We start from the raw sequence: 25717 nt of genomic DNA on the forward strand, positions 1-25717 counted from the left end.
ACAAAAAAAACAAACTTAACACATGCAAAGGAAATATTTCAACGCTACTTAACTCAAGGAAAAAAAGCAGAATTAAAAATGAAATCAGGGGGCAAACAATGAGAAATAGTGTTGTACTTGTAATAAATAGCAACTTGTAATAATACATTATCTTTAATTTGTCTCTTTCTGTGCAACACATCTGTGGCACTTCCCAATGATGACCTCTTATCTCATTTCACTTCAGGTGACTCAGACCTGACAAGCAGGATTCCATGTCACTGTGTTTAGAGCAATGTTGCCATCTAGTGGCGTTAAAAGGACATTGCACAATTCAATTTACAGTATTTTGCTTCCACTTTAAAATCACTTTTATACTCTCAAATGTAGCACTTGCATTGCAATGCAGATACAATTTGCCACCTTTCCGAGTTGCTTTTTCCTCTAATTAACATGTTCAACTTAATGTGAACAAGGTCAATGAGATTGTGGATTCATGAGAAGTTGGGAATTGATCTTATAGGCGACGTCAGAGGACAAACTGTTATATAAATAAATAATGTGGGTTCAGTTTAAATCGTTTTTTTGTCTAATGGGAAATTTACCAGATCCTTTCAAATGTTCCTGATTTTGTTGTTCCTGTTCTGAATGAATGTTTGTCTTTGTTTTGAGATTTTAAGTTAATGATTACTGTGGATTTTCAGTTTTTGTGGGGAAAGCTAATACGCATTGAAGGCAGAGGGCTATTTGCTTTATTTCTATTTGACAGTTTAGCTACTGTTTCATTTCAAAACTACTACAATACTACTAATACTACTACTACTGTTTTCACCATTCTAAATGTGCTTTAATTATAACAAACTATTTTGTTTTTAATTCAAAAATAATACAATTTCATATTCAAAGATTTAAACTGATATATTTTGACTAGTTTTATTACTCCAGGTGGTTCACTTTTGTACTGGCTGGTTCAGCCAAAGACTAATATGTTGTATTAATTGTTTTGTTGTAAGGGGAGACACTACAGGTGAACAGGGTAAAACAATTAACAAATAAATAAAACCATGAGACTTCCCCAGTTGATTACTTACATTAAGACAATTATTTTTTGTAATACAAGTTTTGTGAAAACATAAAATATGCAAAAGAGGCATTATCTTATCAAATATGTGCTCATGTAGATGCATTTCCAGGACAGAAATATGAACATTGAATAAAGCCAGGTTCAGAATTCTTGTTTCATTTAGTTGACATATAAGAGTCGAGGGTTTTTACAGAGGGAATTTTGGATATCTTTTTTATCACTCCATAAATCAAGAAATACTGTCAATAGCCATAATAAAACAACAATTTTCACCATGTTTTTTTAGGAATATAATGTTCTCTAAATCAGGCTGTGGAGGATATATAAACAAACCCTTCAGTAAAAGTCTTTAGAAAATAGATAGGGATGATACTGGAAAGTTTGGTGGGTGTAAGTGCTGCTGAAGTGGAGATTTCTGGCTCAGAGTGAGAAAAACCTCATTTAGAGAAAAAGGCCTTTTACAATTCCATACATTTTGAAGACACTACATGTGAATAAAGTAAAATGTGTTAACTACAGTAGTAGATAGATATCCCCATGAAACTTCCCCAATTGATTTCTTCTGTTAAGACAATTATTTATGTATTACAAATTGTCTGAAATGTTATGTTTAAATATGCAAATGAGGCATTATGTCTAATGCTAACTTTTGGTGAATTTAGGAGAAATCTACAGACACAAATAGAAAATGTGCAGTAAAATAAACACCTAAATGTGTGTTTTGGAAGTCCTTTTAAACAAGAAGACATGTTATGGAAGCAAAATAGGCTAAAATCTCAAAATTGAACAGTGCATGAAAAAACTATGTTTTTGCCTGGGGTGTCTCCCCTCTAGTAAATAGAGGATAGAGAATAGAGTTTTTTAGAGGCGTGAGAGACCTAAATATATCCAGTAATAAAGTAAGTAATAAAAGCTTAGATTAAAGGAAAGACTGATACAAAATAATATAGTTTTGTGTAGCCGTAGAAGTTTTTTTCTGCCATGATAGATCAGATTTACCCAGCGACCCCTTTTGGAAATACACAGATCACAGTCTGCTAACCTTTTTCATGCTATTCTGTCTGAAAAACACTTGCATCAAGTATGTTCACATTTCTCACACATGTAAAAACATTTTGAGGTCAAGCCTTATTTTGCTCCTTCTCAGTGCCACAACATAACATCATACAGCTTTCATTTCTTCTTTTGAACACATTTTATGTACTAAATTGAAATGAGCTGTCCTCCCTATACTTTCATATTCCAGACTTTAAAAGAGCAGAAATCATTCGGCCACAAAACTATCACTTCTGTTCAGCAAAAATAGTTCAATATGTTTCAAAGCGGCATCATGAGGACTGGGAATCCACCTACCACTAGATATGCTGAGTATTGATGGCTGCGTTAAAACAATCAAACACTCTGATTCCGTTCGTACCCTTTCACCTCCATTAATCAGAGACACACTGCGGTTTGTTCCAGTAAATTCATGTTAGACATGCTGCACACAAATACATCATTACAGTGAGACTGGAGCCAAGGTCACGGCTGACTCACCAGCACTCATAATGTAGTTATTATTATCTTCATCGCTTTCTCTTCTGTCTCAGTTTCAGCTGTCTACCAGTACATAACCACTTCCTTTGTTTTTTATCCATGGTGAGCATTGTCTTGAGGCCCACTGTGCTCATGTCAATATGGATCACTGCTTTAGTAGCTTATACAAATATATATATTTTTTTAAATTAAGATTATGCCATTAAACATAAACTAGAGCTGTAACGATCAGTCAGTTAATCGATTATCGTATCAGTAATATTTGAAGCAAAAATACCCCAAATTCGCTGGTTCCTGCTTTATACATGTTAGGATTTGATGCTTTTTGTGGTCATATATGATAGTAAACTGAATATCTTTGGATATTAGACAGATAAAACAAACAATTTAAATGTCACCTTGGGCTCTGGAAAATTGGAATGATCGTTTTTCACAATTTTCTGACAATTATAGACTAAATGTTAATCAATTCATTGAGAAAACAATGGTCAGATTAATCAATAATGAAAATACTTTTAGTTGCAGCCCTACTGAACATACAGCTAAATGACCTTCCACTGATCAACGTCATAATCTGTAATTTTATGGACATACTGATACAGAAGATCTACTGTAATGTTATAAATGTCACTTTCAACAGTGACACCTGGTATACATTACAGTAGATCACATTGTTCTACCCTTTGACTTTACATAAAGGGGGGAAACGGAGGGCCAAAAACAGAAACATTTCCCAAAAATGTGTCAAGTGCCCTCTGTAACATTAAGCAAACAACTAAAAACCTCAAAGGTCAGGGGTGTCAGGTTAAACATGTGCAGTATGTCAGCCCTGAAAGTGCTTACATCACTTAATCGCTTCTGCTTTTTATGATAGGGAAGTGAAGGTTCACCACCACCTGACCAGCCAAGTATACAGAGCAATACTGGGAAGAGCGGCTTACTATTATGTAGGTGTGATGTTGTTCGTTTGGGCTTTTCTTACATGTGATGTGGAATTTTGATAATAAATAAATCTGTATATCCACGTTGCTAATAATGCACCTGAAACTTTTGGGTTGTTTGGATCTATTTTTTATATCTGAAGGGCAAATTCTTAGTTTCAATTTTGATTGCCTCCCAGCTTGCCCTGGTTTGCTGCCATTTTAAGAGTTACAGGCCACAGATGTGTGATGCTTCCAATTGTTGTATGACAGAGAGGCAACCAGTTTTATGCCTGGCAAAGAGTTGTCATCATTTTTGGAAAGAAGAAGAAGAAAAAGAAGAAGAAAGTAGGATAAAATGGAAAACTGTAGTTAAGTCAAGTAAAAGTACCTTAAAGTTTTACATAGTTACATTCTCTACCGTCTGGACCCCACTGATGGGTCCCTGGAGAAATGTGGATGATGAGGGGAATAACAATGAATAACAATATTGCTGTTACACAAAAAAATATGCTCTAAATTTACTGTGATTGTTGCTGTTTTTCTCGTAAAATACTAGATAAGTTCACCTAATCTAAAAACGATAATTCTTCGTTTGAACTGCTCACAATTTATGCCCACAGGCTATAACCTGTGATGAGGGGTCATATGTTGACAACGCTTAATTTTAAGAGGTCACAAGCAAAAAGGTTGGGAAACACTGCACTGGACTAACCTAATACTTCTCACTATGATGCCAGTTACTACTAGTGATAAATAAGACTGTCACAAGCACTGGACTAATATACTATCCTGCTGTTAGTGAAGTATGGTTAAACCTCAATCACTCTTATTGTAAGGCTAAGTAATAAAGGCACTCTGACTGTGCTGTCAGAGGGAAAAGTTACTGGCATAGAAAATGCAAGCAGTGATTGATGCTGTTACCTAATAGCAGACACATCAGCCTCTTTATGCTTTAAAGGTCAATGCCCTGTTGTTACTGTAGCACTTAACTTTCAATATACTGTATGTGAAAGTCCACTCAGGGATGTCTCAGACAAAGCATATTGAGGAACTCTGTCTGAGATCTCAGTTCTCATATTACTGTAGTTAGTTCAGGGATTATGACTATTCTTACCTCATTTACATAAGCTTACAGGCTGGAATTTCAACACTTGATTTTAAGGTTTTGTGGTTTGTCAGCTGATCCAATGTAAAACTGCAACTAACTAACTGTAACTGTTTTATGATGTACAGTAAAGCAGATGCAGGATGGTAAGTCCTAAAACTTGGTGGTACGTCTGACGAATCAATATTTGTACCTAGGAAAAGGACCAAGCCAGACATGGGAGGAGAACACAACACAAAAACTACACGTGTGTCTTGGCATGCAAAAGGAAATACCACACATGCCATATCGTCTAGAGAACAGGCAACAGACATAGTGCAAAGCTGAACAACAGTTTTGTAATTTGTTGCGGTGTGAGAAGGAGTTTCCACCCAAAACCACACTCTCACCTAACTTGTTAGGGAAAAACCATTCAACTCTGAGCAGCTGATGGAATTAGACCTGAGGTTTATTGGTCAATTAGAAACAATTATTGAGGTTTCTGTTCTCTACTGAAGGTATGATGTTATGTGTTGAGAGTCTAAAGTACAGGTCTCGTTAGAGGTAATACGAGAAAGTGGTACTATAGAAAACTTTGTACAAAGTTTCAATAAAGATTTTGACAATTTTCTCATTCAAGTCTAAACATAATTTCTTGTAAATATGGCAGGGACGAGGATGAAGACGCTGATTGTAACTGTGAAACAATGGAAAATCCAATATTCAGCAAAAGAACATGTGAGGTAGTGATGTCTTGCATTAGGCAATAAACAAAAATATTGCGTTAAATATCATTTTATTTCTTCACTCATCATTAAGAATAGTTGCATATTACAAACTACATGATATAAGATAAGATAAATATAGATATAAATATATAAAAGCATAAAAATAGCATTTTAAGAGATTTGGGGATTCTCTTTCCTCTTAGTCTTTGTTTTGCTTTTTGTTCTTCTTGGGTGTCCTCAATCTGTGATGGAATACAAATAATAAGGACATTAGTATGAAATAAATCTTATTTTGCAATTATATTCCGTGCAAGCAGACAAAATGTACTCATTTAGCACTTTTCAAAATAGAAGTTACAACCTTGTCTACATCATGTGACTTCCTGAGCTCTAGCTTAACAAAAAACAAAACTAAAATACAAATTTATGCAAAAACTAAATATACTAAACAAGAAAATAATTAAACTAAACAAATAACTAGCAAAAGAAAACGATCAAAAATCAAATCTATATAAAGCAAACATCCAGAATAATCAAACATTATTACTTATTATTAGTAAAACAACAACTAAATACTAACATATAAATAGTTCCTACATGTTCAAAAAGGTTACTATGTAAAACAGTCAATTAATCAGTGCAAAAGTAATAGTATTTTATCACATTTTATCACCTTTTTGTGGTTATGATGCAGCAATTCCTATCTAAAAATGATACCTCAAGCAGATGTCATTTTTATATATATCTTTGATCGTCAAAACAAACAACAGAAAGCAGTGAAAATCTCTTTTTTGTAGAAACTAAGAAGCAAAAAAATACCACAGATCTGGCAGAGAATTAAAGCTACTGATAAAGTATACACTGCTTGGTTTGCAGGCAGGAGGAGAGTCAGGTGATTAGCAAAAGATGGGGAAATACTGTGGACAATTGGTAAGCATTAGAGGGGGAATGAATGCTGAATCTCCCACTTCACACCACTGGGAGGCACTGACCTGATGTGGCTCCACTCGCTCCACTGTGACTTACAGAGAGCATCCTTAGCCCGAACACAGACGGCTTTAGCCCTGTGCTGGACTTCAAACTGACAAATGTCTGTAGAGTGGACTTTCAGGGTCTGAGAAATCAAAACAAATGACATCACATCTTTTTTGCGTGCACTTCTTTTGTGGTTTGTGAGATTTCTTATCATCTGACACAAGTGGCATTTCTTTATTATTTTCTCTCCACATTCAGTTTCACAGTTCAATTCAGTAGTTCCCTCTTACCTTAGTGGCTTTTGAGTCGGTGCACGGGTTGCCACATCTTTTGCATCGCCCTTTGAGCTGTAGAATCTCGAAAGTGAGAGGGAAGTAGGAGTAGGGGCTGCTCCAGGAGCTCGGGTAACTCCACTCTATCATCGTAGTGTTGACTTTATTGATCCTCACCTTGTCAGGTTTCACTGTCGAGGGCGAAAGCAGAAGACGGAGTGAGATGAAAACAAAGACAGGAACAGATGAAAGACAAGGCTGTATTATGTATGAAATAAAATAAAAACTCACCTATCTTTGACAGGTAAAAGTATCTAGAGTAGTTCTCCACCAGGAAGTACTTTGTCCTCACGTAGACTGTGACATGGATCTGCTGGCTCTCCTCGGCGTAGGGGCAGTGCTGCTCGTCCTGGCACGAGATCCTGTGTCCACTGTCGTCCACTGAACAGCTGAAGTTACTCTGACCTGAAGAGCACGTCCAACGCTGACCGCTTTCATCCATAGAACACTCGGCGTCATTGTCGTCAGAAACACTGCATAAAAACAGCATAAAAATATGTCTTTTTATTCAGACGACACATTGATTTTTTGGGCTTTGAATTTCATGCTAATATGCTGTAACAACTTCTCATAGACAAATAGGTGAAGGAGGAAAACATATATCATTCAGGAGCTGTATTATTTTTTGCATGAAATTTGATCCCAAGACATGACCTTAATCCCTAAACGACATTAAAAAAAAAAAGTAACTTATGTTTTCTTTCATTAAGAGGTATTTATGGATGTCACTGTGTAGTCTCAGCTCTGACATGAGTCTGAACACTGTGTTATTATTGGAGAGCGAAACAGAAAACATTTCAGCGGTTTGTGAACTTACCGTCGAGCTTTGATGAATGCTACTTTGCCAACGCGCCTGCTGTGCCAGGTCCAAGAGCAGCTGAACTCTCCGTTGTAATTTTGAGCGGAGCACTCTAAATAATCTTCTAATGAGAAGATAAACATGCAGCGATTGGAACACAAAAAAACAAAACAAGAGGCAATTTATCAGTTGAAAATGTCCACACATCTAGCTGCTGTATAACAGTGACAATATTTCAAACTAGACCGTACCTTGGTTGGTTTTCACAAGAATTCTCCTGTTAGTTTCGTCCGCTTGGATCAGGACCTCGGTGTGATTGAGGAGTGATCCGTCCTTGGTGTGGCAGGTGTAGTTTCCCCCTCCTAAGCTTTCCTCCAGCTCCAGCAGATACAAGTTTCCTCTCTGTTCTTCCTCTACTCCGTTCGTCTTCCAAACAATATCCTCAATCTTGTCATCGCTCCCCATAAACTCCTCTGGCTGCTCCAGACAGCTCAGGGGGAGCTGGCCCAAAGTGCCATCCACCTCCACGACCAAAACTAACAGAGGACACACAGAGGAATTGAAAGAGGTTAAGGAAGAGTGACTTGAACTTGGGAGTGAATAATGTGTTTTCATAGAGGTCGAACATACTGTGGGGCATCATAGTCCAGGTGCTTGTTGGATTTTGATGGCTGATTTGCAGAAATGCACAGACGATACTGAAAACAAACAACTTCATCTGAATAACAAAGAGAAGACAGAGGGAGAAAGTGAGGTGCTGACAGAAAACAGAATAGGGGAAATAACAAATGAACAAAATCAGTACAGATATGACTCACACATATGCCATTACATCTTGAGTTAATGAAAAAAAGCCATAAATTGATGTTGTAATTAGTAAAAGTAATAATTTAAGTGCATAAATTCAACAATAAAGAACATCAAAATATTTAAATAATAGTAAATTAAAAAATAAAACTAAACTAACAGGAAGAGAATGCAACATCTCAACCAAAAACACTGGCTAAAAACACAGTTTACTGAATAAAGATCCTTCCTGACCTTACAAAGTCACACTCACCAATATGCATCAAAATCAAGACACATTTTAAACTCACTGAGTTACAAAGAGGCACGAGCTATGTTTTTATCTATGTGAACAAAGTTCAAATAACTGCTTGTACATAACAGAAAAAAAATATATAAATCTTAAGGAATTGTTTTCATGGTACTGACGACAGATTTCCATCATATTATCCTGAAAACAACCAGATCTATACAGAAATAATGACTACATAATAGTGATGACAAACAATTTTCTAATTAATAGTAATATTTACATGAATCTATTTAAAATCTGCAGCTACATGTTCAATTCCTCGCTGCTTTTAATTTAAAAAATAAATAAATAAAGTTAAACAAGTAAACTTAACAAATCAGTGAAAAGTCATCTTACCTTGGCATTGATCTCTTCGGTCCTGCTACTGTGGCCGACTTTTATATGAATGACATGCTGACATATCAGGGACAAACTTCCCCATCATCGTCCAGTAGAGCAAAAAGTCCAGAGGAACTTCGCTTTCCAGCCAGGCATGAAGAGAGGTATTCATGTCCAGCCATCTTTTACTCACTTCCACTGCCTCACTTCACTTCTATTTTACGACCCTTTGTTATCACTGCATATCAGAGATTTTAGGGTATTTGAACCCTTTAATATATTATTATCGTTGTTTGCCATCTATAACTATTGTGTGCAGTGTCTGCGGTTTGTTTACGGCATTTCATTTTCCTTTCAGTCAGGTCCTTTATTTGTTACACTAGTGGCACCTGTGGGCAGGTTGACACATAACACTAGCTGAGGACAATACTTGTTTAATGTCAAACCTTTGAATCTGTCCCCATTACATTTAGAGGCTTTTTACCCCTCACATGTTACCTTTCATTTCTCTTTTACGAAAACAGAAAAAAAAAGAAACAAAGTAGCAGAGTAAAACTATTAATTCTCCACAATATACTGTAAAAGCAAAAGAAAAACAGCTTTAGCAGTGACGTAATTAACGTTACTGCACTTTGTGACGTGAGATGACGTGCCTTGCTAGTCAGTAACAAAGTCATGTTATTATCATACTTATGTAGTGGGGAATTGGTCGGACATTGTTTTAAAGAATCAAAAGAAAAAGAATGACTTACTTTCGCGTCCGCTTGCAAAACTTTTGCCAAGAAAAGTTTGGAGTTATCCCAGGAAGGAAACACACAGGTGGGCTCGAGCTAATTGCTCGAGCCCACCTGGTGCCCACCTGCAGCATCAGCAGCAATACGACTTCCGGCCCAAATCCTTCAGAATAAAATGGTAGGCCTGGATGGCAGAAAATAACTTGGTCACAAAACTGCACGATTTTGCATCACAATACTTTATATGCACACAATAATTACATTTATAAACCCGTAAGAAGAAGAAGCTCCATCCTCTTAAAAGTTAGTCAAACTGACATTTTGAGACTAGCTGCATGTCAAAATACTCCTTGTGACCTAAAGCCTATAACATTAGACTAGTTTTTACAAAGTACATTTTCATTATTTTGGGGGCAATTAAAAAACAAATTACATAACTGTTAAACTATTTTTCAAAACTATAAAACTATGATTTTTTTATTCCCATCAAGGCTTTTAATATTTTCCTCCATGTCCCGTCCAGGGCACCATACATATATGTGGTACTACAATTAGTCTACCTACTACACAGATGGACTATATAAATATTCATTATGGTTTTGTCTGGCCCTTCATAGATGTTATAACATAACAATGTTATAAAATGATTTGTTGCATAATTCTGTCTGTTCATCTTTATACAGTAAAGACTCTCTGGTCGCTTTGGGCCTTCTTCTATCCACCAACATAATAACAACACTGGACAACATCATCAACACTTATAGTATTTCATTATAATTTATTAGCTATTCCACTACTGTAGCTGTTCATCCATGTCTTTGCATCCTATGTTGATGAACATGAGGCAACAATACCATGTGTCACACAAATTTGAAGAAGAAAGAGATGATGCTGGAAGATTTTGGAAGATTTTTTAATCCATCTGGTGTGATGCAACAGTGTGTGTGTGTGTGTGTGTGTGTGTGGGGGGGTGTGTGTCAGGTGTTTTTACATACCGATTAATGATGTCAGTGCATTCCCATTGTGACATTGTGATTTGGAAACATCAGGGTGTATTGTGGGAAATATGACCGCCACTTCTGTTCCACTTCATTTGTTTGTCAGACAAAGAGGTAAAAGTCCATCAGAGTAAACAATATTTCATCAGAACCACCATTGATACATTGTTTAGCATCACGTTATTTCCATGATTAATTGATTTATAATTTCTGTTTCTGTTTCAGCTCTCTCTCTATGTTATTTATCCTTGTAACATCACAATGATGTTAACGTCACTTGCTGATCTGCATGCCATTTAGTAGTATGTGTCATCTTTAAAACCGGTTTGACAATCCTCAAGATTTGAAAAGACAAAATACGTCATAGAAAGCAATCAACAGATGATGTATGAACTGTAACAAAATAAACCACCCAAGAGCAGACCACATTTAGGGAAGATGTAAAAACCCCAGCTGAACCAAGGATACCGTTCGTCCCTAAATCTTCTCTGAGAAACACAACCTTAATGTGAAACCAGAGAAAGGGAAGAAAATAAGGATGCCACGTCCGGTAGGCTGATAATATGACAGATTTAGGATAAAATAATAAAATGGTCAACAAATGGGGCAATGAGATTGAGATATGAAAAATGAAAAGAAACATGAGTAGGTCAGAAGATGGGACTTGTTCCAACTAGGTGGGCAGACAAAGACTTGTTCCTTTACAATGTGAGGCCAACAGTGGTGCGATAATTGAAGATGTATTACTCACACAAACTGCAACAGTAGTTGAACAAGCAACATAATTTATACACACACAAACTTCAGTTTTAGAAAACAATTTAATTATTTTAGTGACAGAAAGGTGGATAATGAACAGGATATTTACTAAAAACTGAAAATTATAAACACAAATGTCACTTTATTAGTTTTAAAAGAATTGCTTTCTTTTGTAACTCTATATTTTTGTATTGAGAAGTTAGATTGAGCCATTGTTTAGTTACCCAAATCTCCCTAAGCACTGCTTGGTTTGTGTCCATCAGGTTTTGAGAGATATAAATTCCCTATAGGATAGAGTTTCTATATCTCTCACTGTACTTTCCTGTGAATTCATTCCAGCTTTATTAAGACTCAACATATATGTGACCTTGCAGCACTGAAATGATCATGGTCGATTAAGAATTTTATGGACAATGATCAATGATGACCTACTACGTGTATTAGTGTATGTGATGTCAAGGCATCATCAGTGATGAAACTGTTGGTCTCGGTCTCGGTCTCATGACCAACGCGGTTTGTGGTTGGTTTTAGGTCAGAGTTCAAACAGAGCGTGAACTCATTATGACTTTTATCTGTCTCCTGTTCCCTTTTGTTGCAAGGCGGTCACATGCATGTGTACATGTGTACATGTGTTTCTTTTATGTATGACACACACAACTCCTGAAGCATGTTGACTGGGGGTGATTTTTTTTTCACTTTTTACTTGCTTCTCCATGAGTTAAATGTAACAATCCTGCAGAGGATTATCTGAGGTTTTGTGTATGAAGCCTGTGTGCCAGTCTATGAACAAATATAGGTATTCCATAAGACACACAGTAGTGTACTTGTCTATAATTGAATAATTAAATCTGTAAAGAGTTACATTATGACTAAGGAATGCAGTTTTTAAATCAAATATGTGTAAATGTGAAAAAGTGTAAGTTCATAAATTAATTAACTTCATGTGTAAGATGTCCGGATGTAGAAAGGATATGACACAACAAAAAAGATACAATGCACCAAGGCAACCACATGGTGAAGGATCATACATTCATCAGAAATAACTAATAACATTGTTTAACTCTAGCACATAGTAAATTATAGATAGCAATACTATTATTAATTTCATCAACTGTATCAGGCCTATTCACACTGGCTCCCCCAGATTTCCTTTTATAAAATACTATTTATACTATGGCTTGGCTGAATACTTGATGGTTATTATTTGAACTTTTCCGTTTCTGGACGCATGTGTACATTTATACACATTTATGTATATATACTGTATATTTGTTTTATGAAATTGTCCTACCTTTTTACCACTTCTATTATTATTGATATGTTCTGTGATGTTCTGTTTTAGCAGTTACCATATATTTTACTTTATTTATCTGCTTTTATTGTCTTGTGAAGCACTTTGTAACATCTGTTTTGAGAAGTGCTATATAAATAAATGTATCATTATTATTATTATTATTGTTATTATTATTATTTACTGAGATGTGCATTCATATTGCCCAGTATGCCCAGCTAACCAACATTTTAAATTCAATAGTCAAGTTCTATCTATTGCTTTCCATCTTGCATTAGTCCAGAGTAGTAACTAAATCTTGTCTGAGAGAATATCTTCTGTGTAGTGTTTCTGTGTGACCACTAGATGTCCCCAGAGAGTTACAGGTGAGTGCAGTATTGTCCAATTGTCCAACCAATTGAAGTAATACTAATACTTGAAAATTCTACCCAAGAAATCCTTGTTGTTTGATCAGTTGTGCAGTCAGCATCTATAAGCCATATTATTACATCACACATGCAATAATATTGTACATAATAATGTGGAACATGTGCACTTTGGCTTATAGGACAGATTCCGATTTAATTATGTTCGGCTGGTGTCCTTGCTCGAGTGTCATAGCTGGATGTTCTGCAGCTGTTGAGAATTACACGGCTGGGCAAGAGGTTCTGTATGGGCTTATGATCTGCACTGGAATGTCTCCCAGATGCTCCCAAACTCTAACAGCTGGAATGAAGTCAGTGCAATGATCTCATGTGTGTGAGGGATGGAAAGTATAATAAGAAAACAAGAGACAGTAATGATGTAATGTGTGTGTGTGTGTGTGTGTGTGGTAGAGTGAGAAGTGGAGACGAGGGATGGAGTGGACGGAGGTGCAGAAAGGTCATGTCATATAAAGTGGTGGATTCTGCGCTCTGATCCATGGCTCTCTCTCTTTTATTGACAGAGCCCTTTGTGATGCTGAGCAACAACCCATTTGTTTTTCAGTATGGACAGACCTCACTGACATTTCATTTGTTTTGGCAGGCTTTCTTGAAGCTTATGGTTGGTGTGTGTGTGTCTGTGTTCATGCAAATTCTCTTTGGAATCGCTTAACATATTTCTGGGAAAAAGCTAAACTGAAATGTTATACAGATTCACAGATTCGTGGAACTTTCTCTGACTGACTGTAGTTCCTGCTATTAACATTCCTCAACAACAGATTTATTGTGTTAGTGACAATAAAATCAAACTGTCAAGTGAGGAGTTTTCAGCCTTGTGAACTATAGTCTGAAAGTTTTGACCAGAGAAAGCTGAGGCAGAACTGCAGTAGCATCATTCATCATGGACCACCTATAGTTTTCTTAAGGGGACAGTGTGTAACATTTTGGGGGATCAATTAGCAGAAATGGAATATAATATTAATAAGTATGTTTTCATTAGTATATAATCACCTATTAGCTTAGAATGAGCCCTTCATATCTACATAGAGTCTGCCATTTTTCTACAGTAGCCCAGAACGGACAAACCAAACACAGGCTCTAGCGTTTTTTTACAAGAGTTATCAATCGATTCAAATATTTAATTGCAAATTAATCACACAGATTTGTCAAGTATTTAATACTTTTATCAACATGGGAGTCGACAAATATGCTTGCTTTATGCAAATATTTGTATATATTTATTATTTTAAATGAATTAACAACACAAAACAATGACAAATATTGTCCAGAAACCCTCACAGGTACTGCATTTAGCATAAAAAAATGCTCAAATCACAACAAGGCAAACTGCAGTCCAACAGGCAACAACAGCTGTCAGTGTGTCAGTGTGCTGACTTGACTTTGACTTGCCACAAACTGCATGTGATTATCATAAAGTGGGCATGTCTGTAAAGGGGAGACTCGTGGGCATTATCGCATTATTATCACGTTAACTTTGACAGTCCTAGTTTTCTTGTTAGGCCACCATAGTTCTCCAACATCCTTGTGAAACTGTGTTAACGTGAGCCACAATGTGCAAAACCATGGTACCGCTAGCCGCCGTCTGACTTTCAATGCTCCTAAAGTTGTGTTATTATGGTAAGGATGTCATCTGACAGAGGTAATAAAAGATGCCTCTATCCACATTACAATCAGTAACTCTTGACTCTAGGCTGCTTATATCAGATCATCACTTGATAGAAGTCAAGCAAAGGGGAAAGCAAATACCAAAATCCTGTCTCAGAGTAAATAAGAGTTCACAGAGTTCAACAAGTTTTAATGCGACTTTCGCTGCAGCTGAAGAGTTATTAATGAACCCACAGTCTCTATCGTCCCCTCTCAGGGAAATGCAGGCTGGTGCGGCACCATTTATCGTCCCTTCTCAGAAGAACGGGGTCAGTGAGGGGTAGCCTGCTGGAGAGAAGGGGTAGGTGGAGGGACTTTCTCAGGCATTATATCACCTTTTCACAGACTGCCTGCAAAGTTTCTTTTTCTAACAGTAGAGGGGAAAAAAGCTCCTTTGTCTAAGTTTTAGTACAATTTTCACACCTAAACTTTGTTGGAGAGGTCGTTCTTAAATTAAGGGGAGGGATGAAGCTTGTTAAAGATCAATATAATCAAAGTGTCTATGAAATGGCTTCACAAAGAGGTCCTTTGTGTGTCACAAAGAGTATGTTTTTTCCTTTTTCTGCCAGGATACTCAAGAGGAACTGATCTCAATAGACAAGAGAGGAGGAAGGGAACAATCAATTGAAGAATAACACCAGAAAATGTGTAAGGCATTGATTTTCCTCTTGTGCATTGAGAAGCAAGATATTGCTACGAGGAAGTGACAGCTTTGTTGTAAAGACATGGGAAAGATATTCATTATCCCATGATTGATATCTTATGAAATACTATAATCATAATTGGTATTGTTGAACTGCCTTAGTTTGAGGAGGAAGGGGTGGGGATACAGAGAAAGTTCTTGTAGTTACCATCCTCCCTTTCTCATAAATAATGACAGTGTGCAAGAGTTTTATATTTTAAGGGAATTTATGTGGCAGGTGGCAATAATTTACCCATTTCATGACTCTGACACTTGGATTATTAGTGCTTTAGCCGAGACTGGATATTAAAATGTGCAGTGCATCCGGGGCCATTTTATTTAAACTCTGAATGTCCTTTTTTATTCCCAGGGAGGATAACTTTCCCTTTCAAAGAGCCCAGGGTGTGTGGGATAGAGCTTTTTTCTGCTTCACTCTGTGGGTGGTACAGCGATATATAAAAAAGGAGCTGGTTCAAGCTCAAGATGTTGTTGTTTCTGTCTGACAACTTTATCAGACTGTCTCATGAGGTCAGTGACGGTCGTCTGCATGTGTGTGTGTGTGCATAAAGTCCGTACACTTAAAACCAAAGAGGATAAATAAGCTAAGTGACTCACTGATCGCTTCCATCTAAGTGCTATTTTCAGAAACTGCCCGTCACACTGACTTCAGTCAGCCAAATGGACTTGCTGGATCTCTTTTGAACGACTCAACCTCTGTTATCTTTAAGTGTTAGGCATGACGCCAAGGTCTACATGAAGTGTTGCTTTAAAAAAAATATTTCATTTTTCCTGTAATTAATGTGTTTCTTCCTGTTCGGGTGTCCTTATAGTGGCGCAGGGCACATTTCTGGACTCTCCTCAGGGATCCTGGCATCCTGCCCAGGAGTCCTTTTCAGTGAAGCCAAAGAAATGTGAGACAAAACGGGCTAATCTGTCCTGCTATGTGTGAAGTAGCACATCGCAGCCGTACCATAGCAATGTCAAATACGTTTTGCATGTAGGCATGATAGTGATGAATGACGGCGAGACAAAGAGAACATGAAGGTCCTGTCAACTACAAAGGCAGCTTCCCTTAAGGGATTTTTTTTCAGTTGAGGCTCATAAGGCCGATGTTACCTTCAAGTTAATATTATCTGTATCCTGGGATTGTCCCATTACAACAAATACAAAATACATCTTATACATCTTATTACCTGCCCCCTTCCCAAAACAAGTCAGCCGATTAGACTGTTGTCAGACTATTAAATAAGTGTTATCAGTCGCTATAAGCCCCATAGATGTGGGTCAGTAGGGGCCTACTACACCCATTAGTAGGTTTTATCATCAATTCACATAGATGACCGAAAGAAGGTATAAAAGAACACAACAGCAACTTGCAGCGACCGTAGTATTTATGACAGGAGCAGAAGTGGAAGTCAGGCGCTGTAGTAGACAGTGTGAAACTCCATATTGGGTGGTGGTTGGGGACGATGGGTGGGGCACAAAACCACAGGTTTTTCACCCAGGAGACTAGAGTTCAAAACCGGAGTTTGCATCGCGTGTGAAACCAACTACGTGTAGTTGTTTTTGTGTTCGTTATTCTATCCCAAAACACAATGTTTTTTCCTAAACTTAAGTGTTTTTTTTTGCCTTAACCTGAAGAAGTTGTAGTTTTTATTTCCTAAACCCAACTGTTATTTATTGCCTAAACCTAAAGAAGCCTTTTTTGTGTGTTCAAAACGGGACGTTTCATTCAGTTTTACAACATGTTAGAACGTGCTGCTTTTAAGTGTCACTTTCACTTTTACAACGTAGTAGGCCCGTAATGACCCACAACTATGGTGCTTATAGCGACTGATAACGCCTATTTAATAGCATAATAACAGTCGAATCATGTGCACAAGTAATGGTTTACCACAAACTGGGACAAGCCTCTTTGAAATACTGCAGCTTATTCTTGTCAGTTAGGCCTGTTGAGTGATGCTGAGCAGTAGTCTTTCTGTATAGAGAGACATTTTGTGTCTGTACATTTGATTGAAGCCAGCACTTCATATCTTAGATGCATTCAGGTGTAATTTTGGATCAAAGAGAAGGGGGATGTGTAATTGGGTGCAGTGCCGGCCAGCACAATCAATGTAATGGACTATTTTGGTCTAGTCACATTGCATTATCTGAGCTGCACAAGCTGATATGTGGAGAAGTAGAGCTGTGATGCTGTGCCAGCGGAATGTCAAATGTCCGACGAGGCTGCCTCTTCAAAAAGGCCGGGTCACGCGACAGCATTGTTTTCTCTTTCTTGCCTGCGAGAAAAACTCACAATACTAAATAAAGAAGGGGAAATGGAGGAGTTGGTGGATCGTGTCCAAACTGTCTGACAACTCAGTGCCCTCCAGGAAAGAATTAATTGACGTTAATGGCCTCAAACTCCACTGGACATTTTTACATGTGTAGTTTGCTTATTTGATTTCATATGAAGTAAATTTACAGTAGGAAAGACACGGAGATGATTACGTTTTTCTTTAAGTGCCTGAAATGGGCCGGTACTTACCAGTACTGGGTACCAGCACTTCTGATTTTTGTCCACATGAGTACCCTTACTTCTTATTTCATACCACCACCTCTTGGTGAGTCTCGGTGCGCACCCCTAAACACCTGCATAACTGTGTCTCTGTAAACACATAGCTAGCTTAATGCTGAGAAACCAGCACTAAAATGTATTGTATTCCTTCTCATTATCCAATTTAATATGTAGGCCAACAGATATCATATTTCAAGTTGGTTTTATTGTAGCGTATGTGCAATATTATTTTATGTGTACAATTTGATTTGACTCAATAAATGCTGAATTAGGGTACTGGCACAATTTTTGGTCCAATTCAGGCACTGCTTTAAAACCTTTAAATCAAATGGGAAATACATTGGCAAATAGATAGAAACACAGAAACCTAAGAGCAAACAACATACGTGGCATTAAAAGATCAGTTCAATAGATCAATATAGCAGGCAATAGTAGGCAATGCTCTCTCCTTGAAATATGTTTATAAATGACTAATTTGTAACAGTAAATATGTTTTGAAAGAAACTTAATACCACCTGAATCATGTTTTTTATCAGCATATTGGAATTGTTGTTAAAGAAGATCTTCAGACATATTTTATGACATTATAAAAATAATTATGAGGGCAGTCAATCGATTCAAATATTTAATCCATCCATTGTCCATATTTAATCGTGATTAATCGCACATTTTTTAATCTGTTCAAAATGTACCTTAAAGGGAAATTTGTCAAGTATTTAATACTCTTATCAACATGGGAGTGGGCAAATATGCTTGCTTTATGCAAATGTATGTATATATTTATTACTGGAAATCAATTAAGAACACAAAACAATGACAAATATTGTCCAGAAACCCTCACAGGTACTGCATTTAGCATAAGAAATATGATCAAATCATAACATGGCAAACTGAAGCCCAACACGCAACACCCATAGAACCCATTTTCATCACATATCTTGAGGTCAGAGGTCAAGGAACTCCATTGAAAAAGGCCATGCCAGTTTTTCCTTGCCAAAATTTAGCGTTACATGGTTGTTACCAATGGATTCTTTATGTTTTCTAGTTTCATATGATGCCAGTATCTTCACTCTAACTTTAAAACTGAGCCGAAAAATCATAAGCTGCGTTAATGCTTAAAGAAATTAGCGACGTTAAAACGAATTTGCGTTAACGCGTTAACTCCATCTATGAATATAATTTATATCAAAAGTTGAACTACTGGACAAAAAATGTCTCCTGCTTCTCTGAAAAGTCCATTCTCTCTCTGCGTGTGTGTGTGTTTTGGAGGCTTCATGTTCCCACATCACCCACTTGTGTAACTTTCATACTGGACCATGATTGGCTCCAAATTAGTTGTGATGTCATAAATCCTGCTCTGCACACACATGTCAAACACATTTGAGATTTAAGGTGAGATCACAGAAACTTTCACCTTCAGTAGATGACTGTGAAAACAAACTCTGCACAGCGAAGGTCAAACATCCAAGTGAAATAACAATAAGAAAAACATATTTTTGAGTGGAGGGGGACTTTAAGATATCTGCCAAGACACAAAAATGTTGATACTGACTGTATCCTGCAAAATGTTAACTGACAGCAACTTTCATTTGTTTAACCTTCAGTATCCTCTCTTGCGATGTTCGTACCAACTAAAGCTTGATTAAATGTTTTTATGGTTATGTTTAGGCACTCGCACAACAAATTAGCAGCATATGAACATAATTTCTAGAGACAAGGTTGAGCTGGGCGAATTCAACATCAACACCACATGTTCATCTTGGATCATAGATAACAACATCTGTAATACACCTCAGTAAAAAACCTTTCAGTGCCTACTCGCTCTGTGCTGTACCATGGCCATAATAACCTCTATAGGTCTTAACTTTACCTCTACCAACATTTGTGTCCAGGCATCATGCAGTCGTTGTCTTAGAAACATCAGGGTTCAACTCCATTAGCATCAGGGGTGAGTCATCATGTCTCGTCACATTACAGACTCTACCCTGCAGTTTTTTTTCCCTTGACTAAATTTGGGAGTAACAACAAAATATTTCAAAAATTGACCACAATTAGGACAATTAAGTCAAGAGACAACAAAGAAAAAATGTTCCCATGGTCATAACTCATGCAACCACTTTCCTACCCCATTTCCTTTTAGAACTCCCTTTTACTCCACTGTGTTCAAAAGTGCATTTATTCAGTTAAAGTTAGAATATGTTTTGGGGCCTTTTATTTCATACTTGTTCTGCCATTCAACAGACTTTACCAATGGGTCAACAATGCTCTGTCTCAGCACCCTGATCAACGCACTCACCGCCCAACCAGGTGTTAGCAGACGGAATATCTGCATATTATTCCACTCAAGGTAGTGGATATAGAATGAGTCAGGTTGACTCATATCACCGGCAAATTTGCGTCAATATTGATACAGCTTCAGAAGTGGACGTAGTCACCGTGACGTCACCCATTGGTTTGTGGACTGCTGTTTTGAAGCGTCAAGTTTGTCATTTTGGCCGTCGCCATCTTGGTTTTTCGCAACCAGAAGTGACACGAGGGGGTGGAGCTAAGTACAACCGAACGTTGAATAAGACATTTTTAGGTGACCAAAATGTTAGAATTAATTTTCATGAACTGAAAACCCACTGTGAGACCGGATAACGCCGTGGTAGCGACCTGTTAATCACAATGTAGCCACGCCCTAAAGCATACCCTGCTTTATGGTCTATTTGGTTCTAAATGGGACCATAATTTACTAAATGAACATCATGCTGTATTGAAGAAGATTTGAAACTAGTGATTGAGACTATAAACTCATGTTTACTATGTTTACTGAGGTAATAAATTAAGTGAGAAGTAGGGTCAGTAGTTGTTGTATAGGACTTCTATACAATCGGAATTATTTGTTCAACCAGAGGAGTCGCCCCCTGCTGGCTATTAGAAAGAATGCAGGTTTAAGGCACTTCCTCATTGGCTTCACTTTTCAGACCTGGAGGCTGCCCACTATGCGTTACCCTCCCCCTTTCTCCTTTGCAATGATGCAGTTGTTCCACAGAATCAGGATGAAACAGTTCTGTTGCTATGTTGTGCTGGTCCTCTTTCAACTAGCAATGGATGATATGGCCTTACACAGCCCTGTTTTATGCAGGTGGTTGAATATCTACTTGTCTGGTTTTCAGCCAAGACCCTTGTGTGCGCATTCTCAGAGAACTTGAGTTACATCCAGTTAACTGCCTGGCTGTAGATGTGTATTCGTACAGAGGAGGTGTCATTTTGAGGGCAAAAAACTACGTATGACTAGTCAAAATATGTATACGTGATACAATATTTGAAACCTGGAAGAGTTACTTAGAACATTCAGTGTCACACTGATCTGTCTTAGCAATATGCAAACAAATGAAAACAACTTGGTTGCCAGCTGAGAAGTTATTTTAAGTATCAGGATTCTAGTGAATAAGTGATGTCAGTGTTGGGCAGCACATAACAATGTTCCTCTCTTACAATGAATTATTTTTGAATGAGTGTTGTGAATATGTTTAATAAAGTAGTGCTGTGTATCATAAATCATTTTAATAATGGTGCATATTTGGTGAGCTGTGATGTGGTTGTATGAAGTTTTAGTGCTTGGGCTAACCACTTTAATCTGCTATTGCTATTCCCATATATAAAGACCCATCGGCATGTTTACCTCCTTTAACAGCCTTTGATAATACATGTGCCTTCCCTAGACTTGTGCGCTGAAGCCCTCTAACTACAAATCACATTTATTTTATATTGTCTGTGAACATTTACTCTAGTTATGGTAAGAAAATCAACTTCCAACTATTTGAGACTCGCCTTAGATAAGTAATCCATCACAATAAACGTTTTGTCTCCCTTATATTAGTCTTCTTCTTTTTGATTCATACATATTTTTCTAATGATTTTCCAGCGCCATACTGGTCATTTTGAGTGTTTTATCTCAGTTTAGTTTTTAGTATGTCTCATAGCTAAGACATGTTACGTTGAATTTTGATTGTTTTGCCCTATGTGTGAAGCACCTTGCGATTTCACTGTATTTTTAAAGTGTGTTGTATAGATTAAATTAATAATAATAATAATAATAATAATAATAATAATAATAATAATAATAATAATAATAATAATAATAATAATTATTATTATTATTATTATTATTATTATTATTATTATTATTATTATGTTGTTGTTGTTGTTGTTTGTCCATACAATTTTGTTTTTATTTATTTTATTTTAATGATTTTTTTAACACCACAACAGCTAGAGAAGACTCATTATTTCAAGATTGAATTTAAATTAAATTATTCTTGTTTGGGAAAACAGGTCAAGCAGATAAAAAACGAAGAAGAAAGAAAGAAAAAAATGGATTTTATAATCGTTTTCCTTTTTTTACTTTCTTATCAGGAATCCTGTACATAATGAATAGCTTATTTGCATTTTCTTATTTGCATGTTTTTGCATGTCTCATAGCTGAGACCAGCGCCATACTGGTCTCATAGCTGAGACATGCAAATGTTTTATGGCAGTACATCCAGATAAACCTTTTTTTGTTTTTGTTTTACATCACAACAGTACAAAGAGGACTTGTTATTTCAAGGTTGAATTCAAAATAAATTATTAGTGTTTGGAGAAACAGGTGACAAACAGATACAAAAACGAAGAAGAAGAAAAAAAGGATTTTAAAATGTTTTTCCCTTTTTACTTTCTTATCAGGGATCTGGTACATAATAAATTGCTTGTTTGCATTTTCTCCCCATTTTTATCTCCACTTTCTATTACTTAAAGTATTTTCTGAGCTGTGCTCATTTACTCAGTTGAACAGTATAGACCTGCACAACAGTGCAACATCAAGATATATCATAGATTCAGGCCTGCTGCTTAGAGGCCAACAGCATACCAAACAAGGTAACATGTTTTAAGACCCATGTCATGCAAGTTAAGAACGTTAACTATTTTTGAAGCATCATGGTAAAATGTTGCATGCTCTGGATCTTTACATAGTTGATCTGGGTGTTTCGGTGTCTTATACAGACGGGTCATGTTCCTTTATTCATCTTCCTTTGGTTATACAAAGTCTGCTCTACTTGTGCCTCTGTGATCTTGCTGCTATAGCAACCGCTGTCAGGGAGAGGCTTACATCCCATGTAATTTGTGCTTCAAAAACAAAAAAGCATCAGACAGAATCAGCAGTAATTTAGTGTAATATTCTGCAGCCTTCACCCAACACACCATCATTTTGCGTCTCTGTGACACAAATAGAGAATAAATATAGAATATAAGCTTAAGCAGTAAAAAAAACACCCTTCAGGACTTTTGTATATTGGCTTTAACAGTGGACAACTCATAAATTGTAAAAACTAATTGTAAAAAATCTGTCTATTTAGTGGTTATAATTAATGAAAAGATGAGTGGGAAGAAGAGAAAGAGGCCTGGAACATTCAACCTCTTTGTTGTCTCTCCCACTCACTTTGAGATGCAGTTTTGTCTTCGCTAAATATTCCCATTTATATGCAGGTGAGTGAGCAGGTGGATGCTCGTCTATTATCCCTTTGATTCCTATTTCGTAAACAACACGTCAGAGATGATGGCGGAGATGGAGAGAAATCAGATTCTATAATTATATCAGCTCTCTTCTGGAACACAACGCAAATATTAGAGATTCTGCTAATGCATCTTTCAGTTAAATTCTGAATTTAAAAGCTGCATTATTTATCGCTTGCCATCTTGGCACAAACCCTTGGTGGAAAAACCGAAGCCTATCATTCCTTGCTTAATATCTGTCTGAAGTGAAGTGGGTTTGAAACAAACTGAGATGTCTGAATGCCCCTCTCTTCAATAAGTTACTGTATAAATATGTATTTTAAAAGATGTATAAACATTTTAAAAATACATTTAAAATGTTAGGTGACCGACAAAAAAGTTTTCTTCAAACGAGTTTTACTAACCTCTCCTATCATAAAAGCTGCCTGTGCAGGAATTAGCTAGCGGTAGAGGCGTTAATATAGTTAGAAGGTGTGTAATGTTGGAAAAAAAAATGCTTCCCTTTACAAGTGCAGTGGTCGTGGTTGGTGGCTTTGAACTACCCTAACATTTTTCTGTAGTGTGGAGGCTTGCTGTGGCAGCCAGCCAGCAGTACTCCAAAGCTTAACGGTACTTTATAAATAACAACCAGGTTATAGCTACTAACTTTTACTGCTAAATTTATTTTGGGGTTCAAATTTAATTTCAACCACAGACAAAATATGTAATATGCCACTAAGTTCAGGAAGTGTAAAAAATAAGTTTTTATTACTTTTATTAATTATTACTCCTTTTAGAAGTAATAATATTAGGCTACTTTTCTTATTACTTGGTATAAAAAGTAATAAGTTATGTTACTCGTTATGTTACTATATCACTTTCGCTACATTTTGAGATTAATTTTGTAATGCTTTTTTGTGCATGGTCTTTAATAACGACTAATAATATAAAAAATTTGCCTACCTGGCACAAAAAAAACAACAAATTGCGTTCTGGTAATGCAGTAACGTAGCGTTACTTGGATGAATAACTGTAATATACTGTTTTAGAAATTGTAATCTCTTCTACTATAGTTTTGCTGCTGCCCATGTCCACAGCAGTACATTACTTTGCTCTGGTACTGAAAACATTCATTGTTTAGTAGGCTACTGCTTCTGGTGAGGCATTGATCTGTTAGACTATTAACTCAGAGAATATTATTTATTACCTGGGGTCAAATGTGAGAAACAATTTTGGTGAATATTTCTAGTGAAACACCCAATGCATGTCGAAAGAAACTTTTGCTAAGCAGCTATACTGCACACCCCAAATACAACGGTAGAAGTGATAGGCCTACACCTAAATGGACCGCCAGATATGTATTACATTTGAAGCGGTTTAAAAAGTTTCCAGACATTTTGTTGCTTTTTCTGCCATGAAAACTTGTCAACCTTAATTCATTATAACTTGCGTGCTCCAAGAAAACAGCTGCGTTCTGAGGTCACACCTGTTCACTAATGCTATGCTAATGTTAAGCTTACTTCACCACTTCAGTAAAACATTATCACATGAAGTCAACATCAACATAAAAGAGGTGAAACAACTTCACAAATCCAACACTCATTTCTCAGTTTCAAAGATTTCAGGTAGCTGAAGTCATTCATATTCAACTGGAGAAATTAGACAGAAACAACAGGTTGCAAATACTCAAACTGGATTAGTGCCAAGGCTGTTAAACACAAATGTATGGCTGCCTGAAATGAGTTTATTCAAAGAGTACAAGGGCAGATTAAAGTCATCATGTGCAGAGAAATCATACAGTCCTCTTGATGTACAAAAGCAACTGTGGCATTATGAGTGTATGAGTGCAAAACATTTCAGTGCATTTTCATTAAGTGGTGCTCAGCAGCACATAGTACAGCACTCTCAGCACAAAGCTGGTCCAAGCAGCAAGGTCACATTGATCATATTTGATGTAAAGTGACAGCCAGGCAGTGTAATGAAACAGCTCCTCATCGTTAATAACACATGACTGTGTTTATCTGAACCATAAAACAGATCCTCTCTGTCTGCCTCTATCTCTCACCTCTGGCCTCCTTCTAGCTCAAGCCTCTCTCCTGCACATACACTATATAATCTGTTAGGCTGATAACATAGGAGACTGTTTATAAGAAGTGGACCGTGATGTGAGCCACTGGCTTGTGGACTGCCGTTTTGAAGCCTCCCTCACTCATCTTGTATTTTTGCAACCAGAAGTGACATGAGAGGGTGAAATTA

At 36.8% G+C, this 25717-nt stretch overlaps 2 protein-coding genes across 5 annotated transcripts in view; both read right to left on the minus strand.

The window, feature by feature from the left end:
• The window catches only part of ebf1a (EBF transcription factor 1a), a 69840-nt gene extending 60164 nt beyond the window's left edge, over window positions 1–9676 (minus strand). Inside the window, exon 1 of one of the 2 annotated variants that reach the window (XM_037780565.1) lies at window positions 9610–9676. The gene's annotated coding sequence lies outside the window, so the exon portion shown is untranslated. The remainder of the gene's footprint in view (window positions 1–9609) is intronic. The other variant, XM_037780560.1, reaches the window with a different exon arrangement.
• il12ba (interleukin 12Ba) lies at window positions 5386–9590 on the minus strand. 3 transcript variants are annotated; one of them, XM_037780567.1, is made up of 8 exons: window positions 8876–9590; window positions 8071–8158; window positions 7692–7976; window positions 7459–7561; window positions 6873–7114; window positions 6600–6772; window positions 6327–6448; window positions 5386–5576 (listed from the first exon to the last, which is right to left on the minus strand). In XM_037780567.1, exons 2-8 carry the CDS (start codon window positions 8156–8158, stop codon window positions 5534–5536), a joined length of 1056 nt encoding a protein of 351 aa, XP_037636495.1. In that variant the 5' UTR covers window positions 8876–9590; the 3' UTR covers window positions 5386–5533. The 3 variants fall into 3 exon arrangements, with proteins under 3 accessions (XP_037636495.1, XP_037636497.1, XP_037636494.1); XM_037780569.1 differs by having other exon boundaries at window positions 7459–7564; window positions 8071–8138; window positions 8876–9589; XM_037780566.1 differs by having other exon boundaries at window positions 7459–7564; window positions 8876–9587.
• Window positions 9677–25717: the final 16041 nt, after the last annotated feature.

The sequence above is a fragment of the Sebastes umbrosus genome, chromosome 9 (genome assembly GCF_015220745.1).
Source record: "Sebastes umbrosus isolate fSebUmb1 chromosome 9, fSebUmb1.pri, whole genome shotgun sequence".
NCBI lineage: Eukaryota > Metazoa > Chordata > Actinopteri > Perciformes > Sebastidae > Sebastes > Sebastes umbrosus.

Coding starts and splice junctions, on each gene's coding strand:
- il12ba (XM_037780566.1), bottom strand. CDS start 8,158: ATGAAGTTGTTTGTTTTCAGTATCGTCTGTGCATTTCTGCAAATCAGC. Junction 7,565..7,691: donor TCTTGTGAAAACCAACCAAG/GTACGGTCTAGT, acceptor TCTTCTCATTAG/AAGATTATTTAGAGTGCTCC. Junction 6,449..6,599: donor CCGACTCAAAAGCCACTAAG/GTAAGAGGGAAC, acceptor TTGATTTCTCAG/ACCCTGAAAGTCCACTCTAC.